The following is a 19,100-nucleotide window of genomic DNA, read 5'->3' on the forward strand; positions in this document are numbered from 1 at the left end:
GACAGAAGAAGCAGGTAACAGGAGAAGCAGGTAGACAGGAGAAGCAGGTAGGCAGGAGAAGCAAGACAGGAGAAGGTAGACAGAAGAAGCAGGGCAGAGAAGCAGAAAAAGCAGGACAGTGAAGCAGGAGAAGCAGGTAACAGGAGAAGCAGGTAGACGGGAGAAGCAAGTAGACAGAAGAAGCAGGTAACAGGAGAAGCAGGTAACAGGAGAAGCAGGTAGACGGGAGAAGCAAGTAGACAGAAGAAGCAGGTAACAGGAGAAGCAGGTAACAGGAGAAGCAGGTAGACGGGAGAAGCAAGTAGACAGAAGAAGCAGGTAACAGGAGAAGCAGGTAGGCAAGAGAAGCAGGTAGGGGAGCTTCAGCTCTTCACTCCTTCCTCTCCTCTGCATCCAATCCCTGCATCTCATTGGCACATCTGAAGCAGTACCTGCTGCAGCCTCTCCTTACTCCCTGCCCCATCCTCAGGGGACTAAGCAGAGCAGTGGAACACCCTGCTTACTTCCCTCCTAGGCACCCACCCCTTCAGCCACTCCCCTAGCTCAACCCCATTCCTAAGTGTCAGTTCCCAGTAGCAAAAAACACATTTTACCCAGAATTACCACTGGCCTCACTTGTTAGGATCCCAGAAAAATTCCCTTCCAAGCAACACGCAACCACCACGCCCTCCTAAGAACCAGAGAGGGAAACGGAAACCAAGGACCAGAATACCCACTCAACACAGGCAAAAACAGATATCAGCACCTAAAATTACAATCTTCCTAATCCCAGATGGCTAGACACCAGCATAAAAACACAACAGTAACAGGCAGGACAGTATGTCTCCACTAGAGCCCAGCAGCCCTAGCACAGTGGTCTCTGAGTATTGCACTGCCAAAGTGCAGGACAAAGACCTTAAGTTGGCTGAATGTGATCGATATCCTTGAGGAGGAAATTAATAAATTTCTTAAAGAAATCTAAGAAAATATAGACAAACAGTGGAAGGAAATGAATAAACCATTCAAGATCTGAACATGGAAATAGAATCAATAGAGAAAACCCAAACTGAGAGAAATCTAGAAGTGAAAACTTTAGAAACTTAAGCAGGATCCTCAGAGCCAAGTCTCACCAACAGAAATCAAGAGACGGAAGAGAGACTCTCAGGGCAAAGACATGGGAGCAGAGATGGACACTTCAACCAAACAAAGTGTTAAATCTGAAAACGTCCAGGAGCAAAACATCCAAGAGATCTGGGAAACTATGAAAAGACCAAATCTAAGAAAAATAGGAATAGTGGAAGAAGAAACCCAGGTTAAGGGCACATAAGATATCTTCAATAAAAATCATGTCCCTAAGGAAGGAATTGCCTATGTAGATTCAAGAAGTGTATAAAACACTAAATAAACTGGACCAGAAAAAGTAAATCCCATCAGCACATAATAAATAAAAACACCAAATGTTCAGAACAAAGAAAGACTATTAAAAGCTGCAAGGGGAAAAGACAAATTTATGTGTGTGTGTGTGTGTGTGTGTGTGTGTGTGTGTGTGTGTGTGTGTGTGTATTTATATATAGACCTACTAGAGAGACACCTGACTTCTCAGTGGAGACCCTAAAGCCAGAAGGGCCTGGACAGATATCCCACAGCCACCAGCCCAGCCTACTATACCCAGCAAAACTTTTAATCCCAATAGATGGAGAAAATAATACATCCCACAATCAAATCAAAATTAAACAATATCTATCTACAAATCCATCCCTACAGAAGATGCTAGAAGGAAAACTTTAAAGAGGTTAACTATACCCAAGAAAACACAAGGAATAAACTCAGACCAGCAAAAAGAGGGGAAGGGGGGATGAACCGACACTCACATACAGACACACACAGCACACACACACACACACACACACACACACACACACACACACACATGACAATAAAAAGAATCAACAAGCACTGTTCATTGCTGGCTCTCAACATTCACCATTCCAACAACGCAAATGCTAAGAATGCAGGTAGGAATTTGCTGGTCCTAAAAATGCACAATGAACAGATACCAGACTCAGAACCTGAAGACCCAGACTTTCATTCTTCGCCAGCACCACAGAGACACCAAGACAACAACACAACACACCTCCTTCATAGGCAACTGCAATTCATTTAAGACTCCTCTAAGCAGGCATTCCACTATCCACAGATCAGTGTCTGGTGCGGCCATCAGTACAGCTTTCTCCCACAGTAGATGGGAACTAATACCGAGACCCATGACTGGACCCGTGGTGAGTGAGCGACTGTGGAATGAACACTCAGTCCTAAGGACGCATCTTCACCAAACCCCACCCGCAGACTCAGGGAAGTCTGCAGAAGAGGTGCAAAGACCGTGATAGCCAGAGAGGTGGGTGAGATCAAGGAAACAGTGTCTTCCAGACACAACAGGACTAACCCACACGTGAACTCACAGGGACGGGGCAGCACTCACAGAGCCCACACAGATCCAAGCCAGGTGAGGTACCAGAGCAGACATGAGAAAGTACGCATGCGCTCCCATCCCCAGCAAAGACTCCACCTCCAGCTGACAGCCATGGGGCTAAAGAAAAATTCATTTCTCCAAGGGGCTCTCACACTTAGAGGCAGACCCAATGCCTAGCAGTGACAGCCAACTCAAAGTGAACTCAAAGGCACTTTCGGAGACGTGTTTTTTTGTTTTTTTGGTTTTTTTTTTTTTTTGTCACATTGCTTTATTTGGCTTTTTCCCTTTTCTTTTCTTTTTGTTTTTTGTTTGTTTGTTTGCTTCGTTATTTTTAAGCCTTACTGGTCTTTTTCTTATATACTATGGTTTTGATGTGGAGTTAATGTTGTGTGTGAGCATGTGTGTGTGTGCATGCCTGCACACGTATACATTTCTAGCATTCTTTCTTACTTTCTTCTTTGTTTCTTTGTTCTTTTTTACCCTTTTTGCTTTTCTTTCTTATTTGCCTGTTTCCTTAGGAGAGAAAGAAAAAAGGGATGTCATTGGAAGGGTGGGGGGATGGGAAGGATCTGAGAGGAGATGAAGGAAGGGAAATCATGTTTAATATGTTGTATGGAAATCACTTTATTTTCAGTTTTAGAAATAAAATTCAGTTAAAAAGAAACAGAACCATGTGCTGGAACAAAACTACCATCTCTCATAGTAAAATTCCTGGCTATCACCTGTCTCCATCCATCCATGTGGGACTAGCAAGAAAGGTTTTGTTCCTGGCTTCCCCCAAAGAAAGGAAGCACCAGCATGAACCCAGCATTGTGGCACTCTATAAGGCTGTCTAAGTGACAGGCTCCTGTCTCAAAGCATGGATAGGCCTTGATGTGTCTAGATGCCAGGGCCCTGCTGTGAACAAAGGACTAGGCTGCTCCTGCTACTCCCGGAGCCTGCAGTGTAGAAGAAATTGATAAAGACCAGTAGCTTCTCACTGTGAGTGAAAAGGAACAGAAGAACATGTGTCCTGTGTGTGCTGGCTTCTCAGAGCTAAGATCTCTCCTGACTTAGAGGAGAGCACTGATAGGACCCAGAAGAGTACAGAAGCAAGAGGGGTGGTTGGCAGCAGCCCCAGGGAACCTGCAGTACCAAAGTCAGACACCAGAGGGAACCAGAATTTGAGCACCGGAGAAGCCTCTAACTGGGGATTTGCAAGACAAAATACACAGGGGAGAGAATGCACATTGGCTGTTTCTTTGGTAAACAGACTTATTATAAATCTAGCATCCATGCTCGGATGTATCACCCCATTATGCTGTCTAAGGATGTTTACAGCAGCTTTCTTCACAGTTGTGACAAGTAAAGAAATTAGTATAGAGAAACCTCGAAGATTAAAAGGGAAATGAGCCACGAACAGGTGAGGCGGGAACTTAGAGGCCTTCTGCTTTGCGGAAGCAGCGACTCTGACTAGACAACATGCTACGTGACTCCATATGACAATCTGAGAAAAGGAAACACGTTAGAGATTTAGAAAACTGGTGGAGAGATACACGGGTGAAGACAGGCCTTTCATGGTGCTGAACAGTATGCTAGATACATGATCCATGACAGGACTATTTTACACAAATGTATGCAAGCTTTAGAAGATCGTTTGGCAAGTAAAAGGGTCCCAGGAAACGTTATGGTAGTAAGTCTAGGAAACATAAAATAAAATAAAGTAAAATAAAATAAAATAAAATATCTGCTTGTACTACAGATGCTTGAAACAACTCCACGAAGCAGGGGGGAGGGCATGAAAAGTTGTTGACTGCACAACCAAGGCTGAAAGTGTGCACCGATGCACAGAAGGACCCACAGGCCTGCAGAGGCCTCAGTCTAATAGTCTACATACGTGCCGTGGAATTACACAATTCAATGACCGGATGGCACGTGCTAAGGGGCACAGTTCCTGTGCAATAGAAATTTATAGACAAGGGTAAGAGGCTATAATGACCTGTATGACAGGAGATTAGAGTTGGACGTCAGTACGAAGTCATTTAGCTTCATGTAGGCACACGTGAGTACATACATATTTATAGGTGTGTGTCTGTACATGGGTCGGATATACATCCGCATGTGCTTGGTTCTGTGTGCACTGTGAAAGCCCAAGGGCACCCCCAATAGCGATGAGCAGAGCACAGCTCAGCTGACTTCTAGTTTCTGACTTCAACAGAAGGGACTGGACTTCCTGGAGAACTGGCTGATTCTAGGGTTGGGCAAGAACTATTGCACAGGGCTGGAGAGATGGCTCAGTGGTTAAGAGCACGGGCTCCTCTTCCAGAGGACCTAGCTTCAATTCCCAGCATCCAGTGGTAGCTCGCATCTGTCTGTATCTCTAGGCCTAGGGCATCTGTCCAGGCCCCTCCTGGCACCAGGTATGCTTGTGATGGCAAGACATATATGCAGGCAAGATACACACCGAAAATAAAAACAAATGCATCTCGTGTTATAAAGAAACGTTCTGTAGAGAAGAGCCCAGGATACTGTATGCTGCCATACATAGAGCAATGCCTTTTCAAAGCACAATGGTGAAAAGGAAAATGTTTCACCATCGAAATGGAAATCCCACCCCTCAGACAGAAATGTGTCAAAGGGACAGCAATGTCCTGGGTTGTCCGGGTGCTGTTTGTATTCTGATGTTAATTCTGCTTCCTCAAGAGGGCTGTCCCCACCCCCAGGAACAGTGGATCACATACTCAGATGATCTCCTCCAAACCTTTTCCCCATTTAAACTGGACAATAAAGGCTAGAGCCTCTGAGTGGGCAGTGGAGGGGAAAGATGGGACAGGAGGTCTTAGCGGGGGCGGGGGGTGGGGGGCAGGTGGAGAGAGGAGAAGGAGAAGAGAGGACATAAGAGGAGGAGGAGGAGGAGGAGGAGGAGGGAGGAGGAGGAGGAGGAGGAGGAGGAGGAGGAGGAGGAGGAGGAGGAAGCCAAGATGGAGCAGAACTTCCTGGCCAGGAGAAACTTCAAGTAGCAAAGGGTCTTAGACCTGGGGAATAAGACAGTATAGTGCTAGATCTGCCCAATCCAGGTATATAGCTTATAAGTAAAATAACTGAATTGTATGTATTTTTTATATGGGCTTATTGGGGTTGAAAATTCCAGCAATAGTAACCAACCAGAAGAGCCTCCCAAGAGCAAAGCTAAAATAATGTCAGTAGGGCTGGAGAGATGGTTCAGCAGTTCAGAGCACTGACTGCTCTTCCAGAGGTCCTGAGTTCAATTCCCAGCAACCACATGTTGGCTCACAACCATCTGTAATGGAATCCAACACCTCTTCTGGTGTGTCTGAAGACAGCTACAGTGTACTCACGTGCATAAAATAAAATCTTTTAAAAAAATATCAGTAATAAAAACAATACGGGATTACATTCAAAGCACAAAATACCCATGAGTCTATGGTACAAATGGCAAAATAATTTATGGGAAAAAAAAAACACAGAAAAAAAAGGTGAATTGCACACTTCTATAGACACTTCAAAGGAGTACTGAGGAGCAGAACCCCCCGTGGTTCTAGTCCAGGCTGAACACAGCTATGCCCACCCTAAGAGAAGAGCCTGGAACGAGGAGGTCACTTCCCAGTGCGGAAACCTAATAGGCGTTACCTTCCACCCTGGTTAGTCACATCAGGTCATAAGTCAGGTGATCAAAATGACTCTCTGGCTTTGCAACCTTCTCTCCCAAAACCTGTAACTCCAGTCTAACTCTGAGAAAACCACCGATACACATCTGTGAGGGTCACACACATTTCTCCATAAGATCAAGGTCATCAAGGGTGAGGGAGGCAGATAAAAATCTTAGGAAACCCAAATAACCTATAAAAGTTAGCTAACGGTCATGTTTTATTTCACCAAATACAAGCGCTCCTAGTCAGTTAGGAGACACTAGTGTTGATACGGAAATTCTCTGCCATCCTCTTAACCTTTCTGTCTAAAGCTGGTCTCTGAAATCAATATCATCTACTTACAGGAAAAAGCAAAAAGATCAGTGTGGAGGAGAGGAGTATCCCAAGGCCATGTATTTGGAAAGGAACTGTCAAAGCACAATAGTAAGAAACAAAATTAAGAATCCACCTATTAAGAATCCACCTTAAAAAATGGGCGCTAGATCTGAACAGAGTCCGATGGGATGCGCAGACAGCAGAAGCATGTTAAGAGATGATGAAGGTGGTTGGTCACCATTGTGTTAGAAGCACAATGATCCCCTATTATGCACATCAAAATAGGTGAAACCAGGAAGACCAGTCACACCGATGGAAGGTGGATCAGTATGTTACAAACTAGTGAGAGTGGAAAGTGAGTAAAACTCCTGAGAAACTGTCATCTCATCTTAAAAAGATTCATATAAGCCTACCATAGGACCTGGCTATGTCACTCCAAAGACACCATTCGTCCATTACATGATATGCACATAAATGTTTATAGCATTCTCTTTACTGTAGCAGGCAAATGTTGAGACCACGAAAGCAGATAAACTGTGAGAGTTATATAACGTGGTGCTCTCAACCATAAGAAGGAACAAAGTCCTGGCATGTGCGAGAGAAATAAAACTCGAAAGAATGCTAACGCCATGCATGCTGGCTGCTATCGGCAACCCCAGTGTTTGGAAAGCTGGAGCCAGATGATGTCATGTGTTCAAGACCCAGCCTGGTCTACATAGTTGGGTTCTAGGCCAGCTCAGGCAACAGTGTAAGGCCCTGTCCAAGAACAAAGAAAGAGGCTGGGAAAAGCCAGACTTAATTTGGCTTGTTATTGTTTGTTTTGGAAGCTGAAATGTGGTAGTAAAGCACACCGCCCTGCATCCTGTTACCAAGAGTAAAGAGAAAAAGAATAAATACTGTAAGACTCCATGTTTGCCAACCCATGGTGACTAGAAGTACAGCAGTGGTGACCCAGGGTGAACACCCAGGGATCAGACTATGGAGGACAATCCTGCTTCCAGGCAGGATTGTATTCACGCCCTGACCATTGTGATGCTTTCGTGAGCATTTGTCAGTCAAAACGTATTGAACCAACCAATAAAGGGTATCACACAGCGTGTCAATCAAACGGTGTGCCAATCAAAGAAGCTGTGCAACAGGCTGTTGGGTGCGGAGGAGAAAGAGGCATTCTATAAGGGGCCGCCCTGAAAGGAAGGAAGCAAGAGACTGCGGGGGCAGCCTTCTGATACCCTGCTCTGTAAGCTGCCAATGCTCCATTCTGACTTAAAGAACTCGCCTAAACGGAAATCAGCAACCGCATGAACATACTGTTTAGATCCACTCTCCGCACCCCAAATTTCTTGATGAAAAAGGCAGCACATTGACAACACTCTGGCCCACGCTCCTTTCGTAACCACTGCTCTGCCACAGCCCAGAGCAGCCTTGCCCGAGCTGCCCACAGCCGTACAGAGAGCAGCAGTCATCACTGCTCCACGGCCAAGCCACAGAGCTGCACACAGCAGAGACCGGTTAATCACATACCAACCCCTGAGCGATTCAGGAAGTCGCTGACATCAAGCGACTCATTATGAGACAACCAGACACTTTTATTTGTTCAGAATGCTTGTGTTTAGTTAGCTGAGGTAAAAAGTGGTTTGTATTACAATTACTCTGTTACCATCTAAAAGCTCAAACTCCATATGCAGACCTTACAAAGCACCCTTGTATGTAACCACACCACCCATGACAGCTGCCTCAGACCATGGTTTTCTCAGACCATGGTCTCCCAAGGAAGCTAGCACGTGAAAAGTAACAATGTTATTCTCACTTTTTGTAGTTTATGCTTTAGTTTACAAAATTCTTAGAATTTTATGCTATTCAAACTATTCCCAAATTATGCATGCAAATTTTAAATGTCTTCTTGTTCATGTCTGATAACAGACTTTTCTCTAAAACTTTACAACTTAAAAATCCTTTCTTTGAATTGTGAGAAAGACATGGAGCCTCCTAGGTTACATATGTAGCTTGGATCTGCTCTAAAACATTATTTTCAAATATCGCAATTACACACTGAGAACACATCTTGCTATTCACATTTAAGAACAGCCCAGTGTGCCTGTGTTGTGTTACATTACTCCAGAACTGACGCTACCTTTCCATACTCCGTTATCTACAAAGTCTTCTCGGCTATTTAATAAATGGGACAAAGCGATCCCTGTGAGAACACGGGCTGCGACTTCAGCGCTGTCTTCTTCTCCCTGTGCACTTCCCATCAGCCACATAACTTCCTGTCCTTTAGGGTTTCCGACAGATTTTCATCTTTGTAATCTCAGTGCTGCTGCCTGCTCAGCCTGCTGGAGCATCCCCCTCCGATCACAGCATTCACTCTGCCACGGTGCAGCACTGGAATCCGACAGCGTTGACGTTCACCATCCCCAGCTACTTCAACTGCAGGACCACCTTAAACACAAACAGGGAGAAGCCACGTCAGGGCCCACTAGAAGGAAGCTGCTATGTGCTAGATGGACATGAAGAGTGACAGGCGAACGAGGGCAGGGGCGTATGGCTCCTGGCTGCCCAGACCTGTGCCTGGTCGCCTGTGCCCGGTCTCTCAGCACTCAAACCAGGCTCAGGCCTCCAGGCTTCCGCTACACGTATGGTTGCTGGACATGAGGGTCAACCATGAAGGCAAAATGTGAGTAACTATGCCTCGGGGGAAGAAGGTGGTAGTTATCGGGCTCTAAAAGGCAGGAGGATCTAGGAGAACAATGGTGGCCGGGGAGGTGACCAGGAAGAACTGGGAACCAGTTCCTGAGAGCTGCCCAATAACGAGCGGACACTGATAATAAAAACCAGGTTGCTTCTACTCACAGCAAATCTCTGCTGTTTAAACACTGTCTCTGCCTACTGCACACTGGGCCTGGCTGCTGGACTCTGCTGATTTGGAACATTCGTTAATTCTATCATGTCAGCCTGATTCTGTCATAACTACAGTTATTTTTTTTTATTGTCCTAGAAGGTTTTATTGTTATTGTGATAAAATCCTGACTAAAACCAACGAGGAGGTGAAAGGGTTTATTTGGATTACACATCCTGATTAAACAGTCTGTCATTGAGGGAAGTCAGGGCAAGAACCAAGAAGTGAATCTTCTTGCTGACTTGCTTTCTACAATTTTCTCAGCTTGCTTTTTATGCAAGCCAGGACCACTTGCCCAGGAGTATCATTATCACAGTAAGGTGGGTCCTCCCACACCAACCATTAATTAAGAAAATGCTCCACAGATATGCCAACATGTCCACCATATGGAAGCAATTTCTTTTTTCTTTTTTTTTTTTTTCATCTTTATTAACTTGGGTATTTCTTATTTACATTTCGATTATTATTCCCTTCCGGTTTCCAAACCAACGTCCCCTAACCCTTCCCTCCCCTTCTGCTATGGTGTTCCCTCCCCATCCTCCCCCATTACCGCCCTCTCCCCAACAATCACGTTCACTGGGGGTTATTTTATCTCCCATACTCAGAACTTACAAAAGACTTTGAACATTTGTCCATCCAAATAAGACATTTATTTTTCTGCTATAAAGTCATAAAGATCTTTTTTTTTAAACTAGAGAAACTTCAGAATCAACTAATTTCGTGATCTTAAGGTAAACTTTATTTTTTAAGCCTAATGAATAACAAAGGAACCAAAATGAATACTGCTTTTTTTTTTTTCAGAAGTAACTACTAGGTAATTAAATTCAGATGTTGGTAACTGAATGCTGTAAGTTATAATTAACTCAACACCTAAAGTAGAGGTCAGAACATCCCAACCAAGTCTTTTCTGTATTTGATATTAAGTATCAGGGAAGTGAGACACATTAAAGCCCAGCTGGGACTCTCCTTCTCCTACTCCAGGGCTGACGGATGCCTAGGCAGCTAAACTGTATGATCCATTTAAGCGCATACCTTATTAGCTGCCTCCAAGGAGCTGATCAGACTCTGTAATTCCTCTTTACTCATTTCAACAGAGTATGGCTTCACTTCTCCGTCCTCCTTCACATCCAGATGAAGGTTTAAAAGGGGCATCTGCAAGGTGGCGATCTTGTCACTGGAAAGGGCAAGCTGTAGGAAAGAGAGGAGAATGGTGCGCAGTGAGCTAACACCGCTCAACAGACATCAGGGCTTGGGAAGAGCTCGCTGTCCAGTAATTCTCGGTAAGAATGCTCTCGAATTCTCGGGAACAGGAGAAATAAACTGAACCTGTGGCAGAAGAACACACATTCGCAGAAAGAGAGAGGAAAGGAGACAAAACACATACAGGAAGTGGGCAGGAAGAAAGGAAGAGGCAGTTTGTCCAGCTAAATAGGACACTCTTAATTCTGGGTTGAAACCATGTTTTACTATAGATATGCAGAAGGACTGAAAGGGTCCGATACAGGAAGAACCTGAATTGTTAAAGAAAAGATTCCAAAATGACAGTTCATGTATAAGACAGTCTAAAAGGACTCAGAAACTCTTGGAAATTAGGCAACTTAACTCACGACTGGCTATCAAACTGTTGATCCTGCCAAGGGGCATCTAGTCTTCTAAGCCTAACCACAGCATCTGCAGTCGGCCTTACCGTTCCCAGGGGCATGGTCTCCAGTGTTTCAAGAATTTTCACAAAGCATCATTTTAAATTCCTGATCATTCTTTTCTGGTGAGGGTCCTGCTTGTTTAAATATTTAAGTTGGGCAGGGGAAACTAAAGGGAATCTTAAACTGACACAAAAGATTGCATCCCTGACAACAGCATCCACGGGAACCTTCTGGCCTGAAAGCCCTGCAATCTCACGGCAAAATGGAAGACCGAAGGCGCAATCCCTCATGCACGCTGCCATGAGCACCTCTCCCTCATCCACACTTACTTCAGTGTTAAATGTTTACTTAAATGAAACATCTTATTTCATTTATCATTGATTAATTGGCCTTTTTCATGTGGACCATCAGTGTAACAGGCATAAAGGGACTTCAAACCTCAGCTGTACTTCACACTTGCTATCCTTCTGGCTTTGAGCCAATACGATGAGCAAGTCAATAAAACCCTAAACACAGCTGAGCCACAACCAGAACCGTAGCATCCACGTCCTCAACCTACACTACAGGCGGCCACCTCCTGAGCCTACCTAACCGTCCCACTGTCCCATCTTTTGTCCTCTTAATTCAAACCAACATGAGTCACTTTCTGGATCTAAGACCATGCGGGAATCAAGAATCAGAATGTACCTGGAACCTTACAGAACAGAAAGCTAATCTGAAATTGTTCTTTCTCAGCTCTACTCAGCATGACCCTCTTTTCCCAATGTTTTAAAAACTGTTTTAAAACTTTATTACATATACTCTCCTCATAGAAGTAAAATCATCTTTATCAATTTTGAGAGAGCTATGGCATCTGTAAGACTCTCCCCAAGGTTATTCACTAAGTACACACTTGTCCACTTCTGACTGACAGGTCTAAGAAAATTCACTGTCAGTGTGATGACGCTACACAGGTCTGGATGCTTCCTGTGCTCTTATGTCCAAGTTAATACAAAACCAATCATTTACATGAGGTTTGCTATTACCTTGGAACAATGTAGTCTCAAAATAACCAATTTTAGGCATTTTTACTTTAAAAGAATAAGTACACTTAAATATTACACACACAAACATATAAATAACTAGACTCTTACCTTTAACTGCCAATCAAAATCCTGCAGCTGTGCACAAGAAATACCAACTATTTCTCCTAACAGGGCCTGCTTGATCTCATTTTTCCTACTCTTTAAACATTTCAAAACAGCTTCTTGATGACATGAATTCAGTTGGTTCAATTGCTGGAGTGTCTGTGAAAACAAACACAAATGGCCAGAGGGTGAGTGAAAGGGACCTGCACCTTCAAGTGGAAAAGCCCGCCGTCCTCTTAAAATGACAGTACAATAAAAAGAAATGGCTCAATAACTACAATAACCATAAGCTGAAATGAGTAATCCAGACAGATCTTAACAAGTTCCTGCAAGGCCGACGGTAAGGAAGGCACTGTCTGACAAAGCGAGAGCTCTGTGCACACAGAGCCACAGCCTTACAGCAAGGAGGCCTACGAGGATCAGGAGACACTCAAGAGGAAAGCCAGTCCTAAACCTGTGTGTGCCTAACTGCTCAGCTTCCAAATGCACAGCACAGCAGAGGTCTACGGTTTTAAAGAGAAACGGGTAAGTGCGTACTCACAGAGGTATTAACACATATTTTAGTTGCTGCCAGAAACTCAGAGAAGGCCTTACTGGGGTTTCAGAACATAAAAATATTAACTTCCACCTAATCAAATGGTACGACATACACCAACACCACACGCCAAAACTTTAAACCACAGTTTTAAATATATATAGTAAACCACACTGAGCATATTTAAATGCGTAATACTAAATTAACAAGTCTGTATCACTGACAACTGTACAACTAAATAAAAGCTAATGAGATAAACATTTCCCAGTTTAAAAACTAAGTAACTTAATACCATTTAATAGCAATTAAGTAAAGAAAATCGATGGTTCACAAACTCTTCCAAATGACAGGAAAAGAGAAAAAATGAAAACCTATGCGAAGTCATTCAACAAACCCAGAATAAAACCTGAGACCTTGACAGCAGGAGAGAGTTCACAGGCCAGTGTCAGTCAAATAGAGATCCAAAAGTCCTAAAAACAGTGGGTCATCCAACTCATGTGCACATGAATATATCACCACCAGTAACGCATCACGACCAGACTGGATTTAACGAGTCGATGAGAGCTTAGTTAACATCCACAATTAACCACCACATTAACAAAATAAGGGGAAATAAGTAAAAAAAAAAAACGCTGATAAGATGTAATAGCCGTCGATGATTTTTAAAAACAATGTCAGCAAGGTGGGGAACATAAGAAACGTCTTTCATCTAATCATTAATATCTATAACATCATGCAGCTGACGACCACAGGGTAAAATGGTTATTCTCTCTCTAGCGTGTGTGGGGAGGCTACGTCTATTACCACTACTTTTTGTTCAATATACATTAATGCCTATCAGCATAAATATATAAAATAAGAAAAGCACTGGACATAGGGAAGGATATAATAGTTAACAGTTTCCACATCTAACAATAACAACAGAAAGTAAAGAGTACTGAAAACACCACCTTCTAACCAAATATCTGCAGGACTTCTACATTAAAAATTATAAAACAGAAATGAGAGCCAGTCTAAATGAAGAGGTCACCCTACGTTCTTAGACTAGGAAGCCAATATTACTGTCCGTTCTCCCCCAGATAAACCAGAAACTCCGTGCAACCCACACTCCAATCCTAACTGGCCGTTACAGTTGACAAGCTGACTTCAACTTCAGGATGAGGACAGAAAGGGCCCAGGAGACTCAGCACTGAAGAGACAGCAGCCTTCTACCAGCTGATATCAAGAATTACCTTAGCACATCTTTAATGCCACGGTAATTAAAACAGTGTAAAACTGCCAAAGGCCAGCGCAGAGACTAATGGACTCCAATAGCGTCCAGAGACAGACCCCACGCATGCCCACCTGATTTATTACCCACGATGCACAGCAGCCTGTGAACAAGGACATCAACACAAGTCCAATAGATGGCAGTGAGTCTATGGGAAACTGCGGAAGAGACTGAGATAGCCCTGTCCCACACAAAATAGTAACTTGAAACATATCTGAGAGAAGATTACAGGAGCTAAAACATTCAAGCCTCCACGGGAAAACACACAAAGATACCTTCATATTTCTTAAACACAACAGAGAGCACTACCCCCCAAAAGAAACACTGGCAAACTGGACTGCATTAACCTCAGAACTGTTCCCCAAACACCCTATGAAGAGAATGAAAAAGCAAGGGACGTTAACAGATTAAATGTATATCTCAAGAGAAAGGCAGATCAAGAATATCATCTAAGTCGACAGGCAGATACACAGAACACCATTTGTTAAACAACTAATAAATAGGAGCACGCGATTCTTGACAAAGTTGTAAAAGCCACACCCCATGAGCTCCAATGTAAGCTGTCTAATCTGTCTAATCATAGAAGCCAGAACACGCAGGCTTGTTCTTCAGTGTCCTGCTTTCAACCAAAGGCTTTAAACGTGCTACAGTGGGAGGAGAAAGGACAGCTAAGACAAAACTGCAAAGCCCCAGAACATCCACTCACTCGGGATTAGACCCTCGGTTGCTGTGGCTGTGATCAGCTATGAACACGTGTGTAGAACCTATGAACATCGTTAGAACCTCTGGGTGGTGCCCATTATCAGGTAAAGAGGGCTGATTGAAACTACCTCTTCCTCAGAAAAGTTTTTGCCAACTACGGCTTTGAAAAACGTGGTAACGTCTTCTAGGACATGCTTCCACTCAGTTGAATTCCAGACACTGTGATAATCTTGGTGGGCAGGATAAGCTCGGCCGCAGATGCCGTCGATGATTTTGTGAAGGAGCTAGGGAGAAAAAAAGGAAATAAAAGTCCTTTAAAGAAAATGACAAGACAGATTCTGTTCCTTGCGGAGCACAGATGTTGGCAGACGTGCCCTTTATAAAACCAGCTAAGACAGAGCGGAAACTGTTGTTAAGATTTATTGGTTTTGGTTTCCTTTTTCATTTTGTTTATTGTTTTATTGCTTTGTTTTGTTTTGGAGACAGGGTCTCACTTCAAGTTGTGGTAATCCTCCTGCCTTAGTCTCCCAAATGTGGGTGTTCCAGGTGTGAGCTACCAAACCCAGCTAAATCCCAGACCTTCCAATATGATGTCTACCTTCAGGAAGTAAAATAATGTTAAAGATACACTTGGTTTTTTTGTTTTTTTTTTTTTCCCAAAATTCCGGAATGGAAAACAGTACATGTAAAAGCTTTTCTCTGGGATCTGAAGCCATCCTTTCTATATAATAAGCACAGTGCTCCTCTCACAGACAGTGCTCCACTCCCAGATAGTGTTCCTCTCACAGATAGTGCTCCTCCTCACAGATAGTGCTCCTCTCTCCAGATAGTGCTCCTCTCAGATAGTGCTCCTCTCACTGATAGTGCTCCTCTCACAGATAGTGCTCCTCTCACAGACAGTGCTCCTCTCACAGACAGTGCTCCTCTCACAGATAGTGCTCCTCTCACAGACAGTGCTCCTCTCACAGATGATAGTGCTCCTCTCACAGATGACAGTGCTCCTCTCACAGACAGTGCTCCTCTCACAGACAGTGCTCCTCTCACAGACAGTGCTCCTCTCACAGACAGTGCTCCTCTCACAGATAGTGCTCCTCTCACAGATAGTGCTCCTCACAGATAGTGCTCCTCACAGACACAGATAGTGCTCCTCTCACAGATAGTGCTCCTCTCAGATAGTGCTCCTCTCACAGATAGTGCTCCTCTCACAGATAGTGCTCCTCTCACAGATAGTGCTCCACTCACAGATAGTGCTCCTCTCACAGATAGTGCTCCTCTCACAGATAGTGCTCCTCTCACAGATAGTGCTCCTCTCACAGATAGTGCTCACAGATACAGATGCTCCTCTCACAGATAGTGCTCTACTCACTAGTGCTCCTCTCACAGATAGTGCTCCTCTCACAGATAGTGCTCCTCTCAGATAGTGCTCCTCTCACAGATAGTGCTCCACTCACAGATAGTGCTCTACTCACTAGTGCTCCTCTCACACATAATGCTCCTCTCACAGATAGTGCTCCACTCACAGATGGTGCTCCTCTCACAGATAGGTGCTCCTCTCACAGATAGTGCTCCTCTCACAGATAGTGCTCCTCTCACAGATAGTGCTCCTCTCACAGATAGTGCTCCACTGGAGCACTACTACCCTGGTCTGGCTTTGCCTCCCCTCTCACAGCATTCCTATTCCTAGTTCCATCAACTCCTCCTTTTAGTTAAATTTTCTGCAGTCCAGGTGTAAGAGAAAAATGTCACCTGCCCCCACAAAGTCACAGAATTACATATGAGCACAGTAACTCCATCATCCTAGCAGGCACAAGACATCTGAAGACCATGAGTCTGCCTTCGTCTATCACTACTTCCTCAGTTCAAGCCTTCGGCGCTGTATCACAGATAATCATATTCATGTGATTCTGTTCCAGCCAACATTTGCATCCTGCCAATGGACCATTTAAATCCAAGTACCTGGGAGACATCATTTAGTTAAGTCTTTTGACTCCAATTGTCTTAGATCTTAACCCACTCCTGGGAGAACTTCCCCCACTAACACCACACAAATGGGTAATTTCTGACTCACCTCCACACACTGACTAAGACATTGGCTAATGTGCGATATTATGCTTTTGTGCCATAAATACTTAATTCTTCCCAACTTTTTACACATATTTCATCTTCTCTCATACTGTCCCATGATAACTCCAAGAACTCAAACTGAGAAAAAGGTACAAAAAATTACAAATACAGCCTTTTGTTTACTCATAACCATGTAGTTTGTTGCATTATATAAAATGGAAATACAAAAAAAAAAAAAAAAGCCACCTGTAATGTCTGCCAAACACTATCGTGACACTCCCTACATCTCTGTGATGAAAACATTGGGACCGTTCTCGTTTTACAAATGAGGACATTGGAGATAGGTGATGCTCTACCATAACGGAGTTCCAATCTATTTACCAAAAAGTCCACATATAAATAAGAGGATGTGATAGAGGAGCGGATGTAAAAGGTGTTCATGACAGGTGCATAGGAGCAAGGATCTGGCTGTATTAAGAGGATGAGTGCCCAGCAGGCATTTCCAGCCACAGAGATGCGCATGCGCATGCGCACACAGGGTTGGACCTAAAACCCCAGTGCAGGAGTGGGACCAGCATCTATTCAGAGGTAGAGGAGAGTGAAAGAGCAAGGACCTTTGAAAAAGTAAGGGCCAAATCGCAGAGGGCCTTGCAATAACAACAGAGAGGAGTGAAGGCTTTAATCTGTGCTCAACTTTTATTCAAGCAATTAGATTATTGTTCCAAAACTTTGCCAAGATATTGGGAGAGCAGGAGGTAAGTGCGAGACTAAGAGATTATGGAGACTAGAGTGGCAGAGATGGTAAACAGGTAAAAGAGGTTGAAAAGGGAAGTCCAAGGATGAAACCCAGATTCATTTAAATCGAGTGGCCCGGTAAGAATGGTGGCATCACAACCCAGGCTAGGGAGGAACTGATGCAGTGAAAAAGGAGCGGAGCCCTAAAGCAGGGATTCTCCACAGCTGTGGCAAAGGCGGAGGCCCGAGAAGAAGACAACCGGCTCCGCTCAGATTCACGAGTCAATGTCTTGGCCATCTCTATGTGAGAGGAAAGCAGCCCTGAAAGTTAGGAGATTCAGTCCATAGATAGTATTTCACCGTCCTCGTTTGTAAAGTCAAAGAAAATGTTTAAGATACGTTTTCTAGGCAACGAAAGGAGTGAAGTTAAATTTCTTCCACCTACAACTGGAGCCGACTTTGGGAAGGAGGGCTACAGCGGAGACTTACGAAAGCCTGGGCAGAGTTTAAAGCCACCATCAAATCACTTTCACAGGGGTCTGGACCCAAGGTGTGCTGCAGGGAAAGCCTGGCTTTGTGGGTGAGTTGTTTTCTGCGGCTGCAATCACCTCTTGGCCAACTTAAGTTAGTGGCCAGTTCTTTTCTGGCTAGGAGTTGGTTCCTGCCGCCCTCCAGGAGACAGGTTCGAGTCCTCACCGCATCCGCTGTACCTCACACAGAATGGGTACGCAGAGTTCAGGTTCGGGAGACCTGAACTCAAAGAGTGCAGGACCTACTCGCGGACGCAGCAGATCTCAGGCTTTCTAGAATCAAGAAGACCCCGTACGCACCCAGGCCTGGGCCATTCCCAGGCCCGCGCAAATTTCTTTAGCCGCCATTCTGTCTCCAGGGTCCCAGGAATAATCGTCCCGACCCCGCCTCCCATGCCCTTCCCAAACCCCTCACCCCGGCGCCCTGCTCCGGAGGAAGCTTCTGCAGCCGCCAAAGCGGCGTCCCCTCTTCCGGCTCCATCCCCGAGAAGCTAAGATACCTGTCACGTGACAGGCCTGGACCTTAGGCGTAAGCTACGGTCCTCCCACGTGACTTCTCAGAGGGCGGGGCCAGCAGGCAGGCTCAAAGTCCTTGTGCGCGTGCGCAAAGCCTCAAGCATAGGTCCCACATAGACAAGAAAGAGCAATTTTTTTTCTGCTTGAGGGGCAGTCTGTTTCCGACCGCTTGCTATCTGGAGGAAGATTTTTACAGACCTCAGCTCGGTTGAGGCTGTGTTCAGAAACAGATCTCATGAACTTAAGGTTAGCTGCAGTCTGTGTTTGATCCCAAGGCCTTTTCCCCAGAGATCTGACACTCTGCTATTCAAGGAGTTTGAGCTCAAAGGCAAATTAAAGTTACATGTTTTTATCCTAAGAAGATATTTGATTTTTTTCCCATTTGCAAACAACAAACACGATCCAAGACAGACCTCATAAAAACGCAAAGTTAAATGTGAAGTTTAAGGGGAATGGCAAAAAATGTTTTAAATATATCCAGAACACTACATAGCATAGCTTAAGCTAAAAGTTCTTTTTTTTTCATCTGAAATTCTTATTTAACTGAGTCATCTATATATTATCAGGCAGCCCAAATACTCATTACCCAAGCTAAGAAACAAAAACAACCTGCTGGTAAATAAAACCCTTGTCTACACCCACGCATTTACCAGGGACTAAGCCCCAAA

At 44.3% G+C, this 19,100-nt stretch overlaps 1 protein-coding gene across 1 annotated transcript; it reads right to left on the bottom strand.

Annotated features, from left to right (window-relative positions):
- Positions 1-7,983: 7,983 nt before the first annotated feature.
- Commd8 (COMM domain containing 8) lies at positions 7,984-18,457 on the bottom strand. Its single transcript, XM_032916648.1, has 5 exons — positions 18,332-18,457; positions 14,716-14,871; positions 12,087-12,239; positions 10,343-10,498; positions 7,984-8,853 (listed from the first exon to the last, which is right to left on the bottom strand). The coding sequence occupies exons 1-5, from the start codon at positions 18,395-18,397 to the stop codon at positions 8,833-8,835; spliced, it is 552 nt and encodes a 183-aa protein (XP_032772539.1). The 5' UTR covers positions 18,398-18,457; the 3' UTR covers positions 7,984-8,832.
- Positions 18,458-19,100: the final 643 nt, after the last annotated feature.

This window comes from Rattus rattus, chromosome 11, assembly GCF_011064425.1.
Source record: "Rattus rattus isolate New Zealand chromosome 11, Rrattus_CSIRO_v1, whole genome shotgun sequence".
NCBI classification, from domain to species: Eukaryota; Metazoa; Chordata; class Mammalia; order Rodentia; family Muridae; genus Rattus; species Rattus rattus.

Excerpts from the sequence above, each read along its gene's own strand:
- Commd8 (XM_032916648.1), bottom strand. The coding sequence starts at position 18,397 with ATGGAGCCGGAAGAGGGGACGCCGCTTTGGCGGCTGCAGAAGCTTCCT. Across the intron at positions 14,872-18,331 it reads CTCCGGAGCAGGGCGCCGGG|CTCCTTCACAAAATCATCGA; the intron begins GTGAGGGGTTTG and ends TTTTCTCCCTAG. Across the intron at positions 12,240-14,715 it reads AAAACTTTTCTGAGGAAGAG|ACACTCCAGCAATTGAACCA; the intron begins GTAGTTTCAATC and ends TTGTTTTCACAG.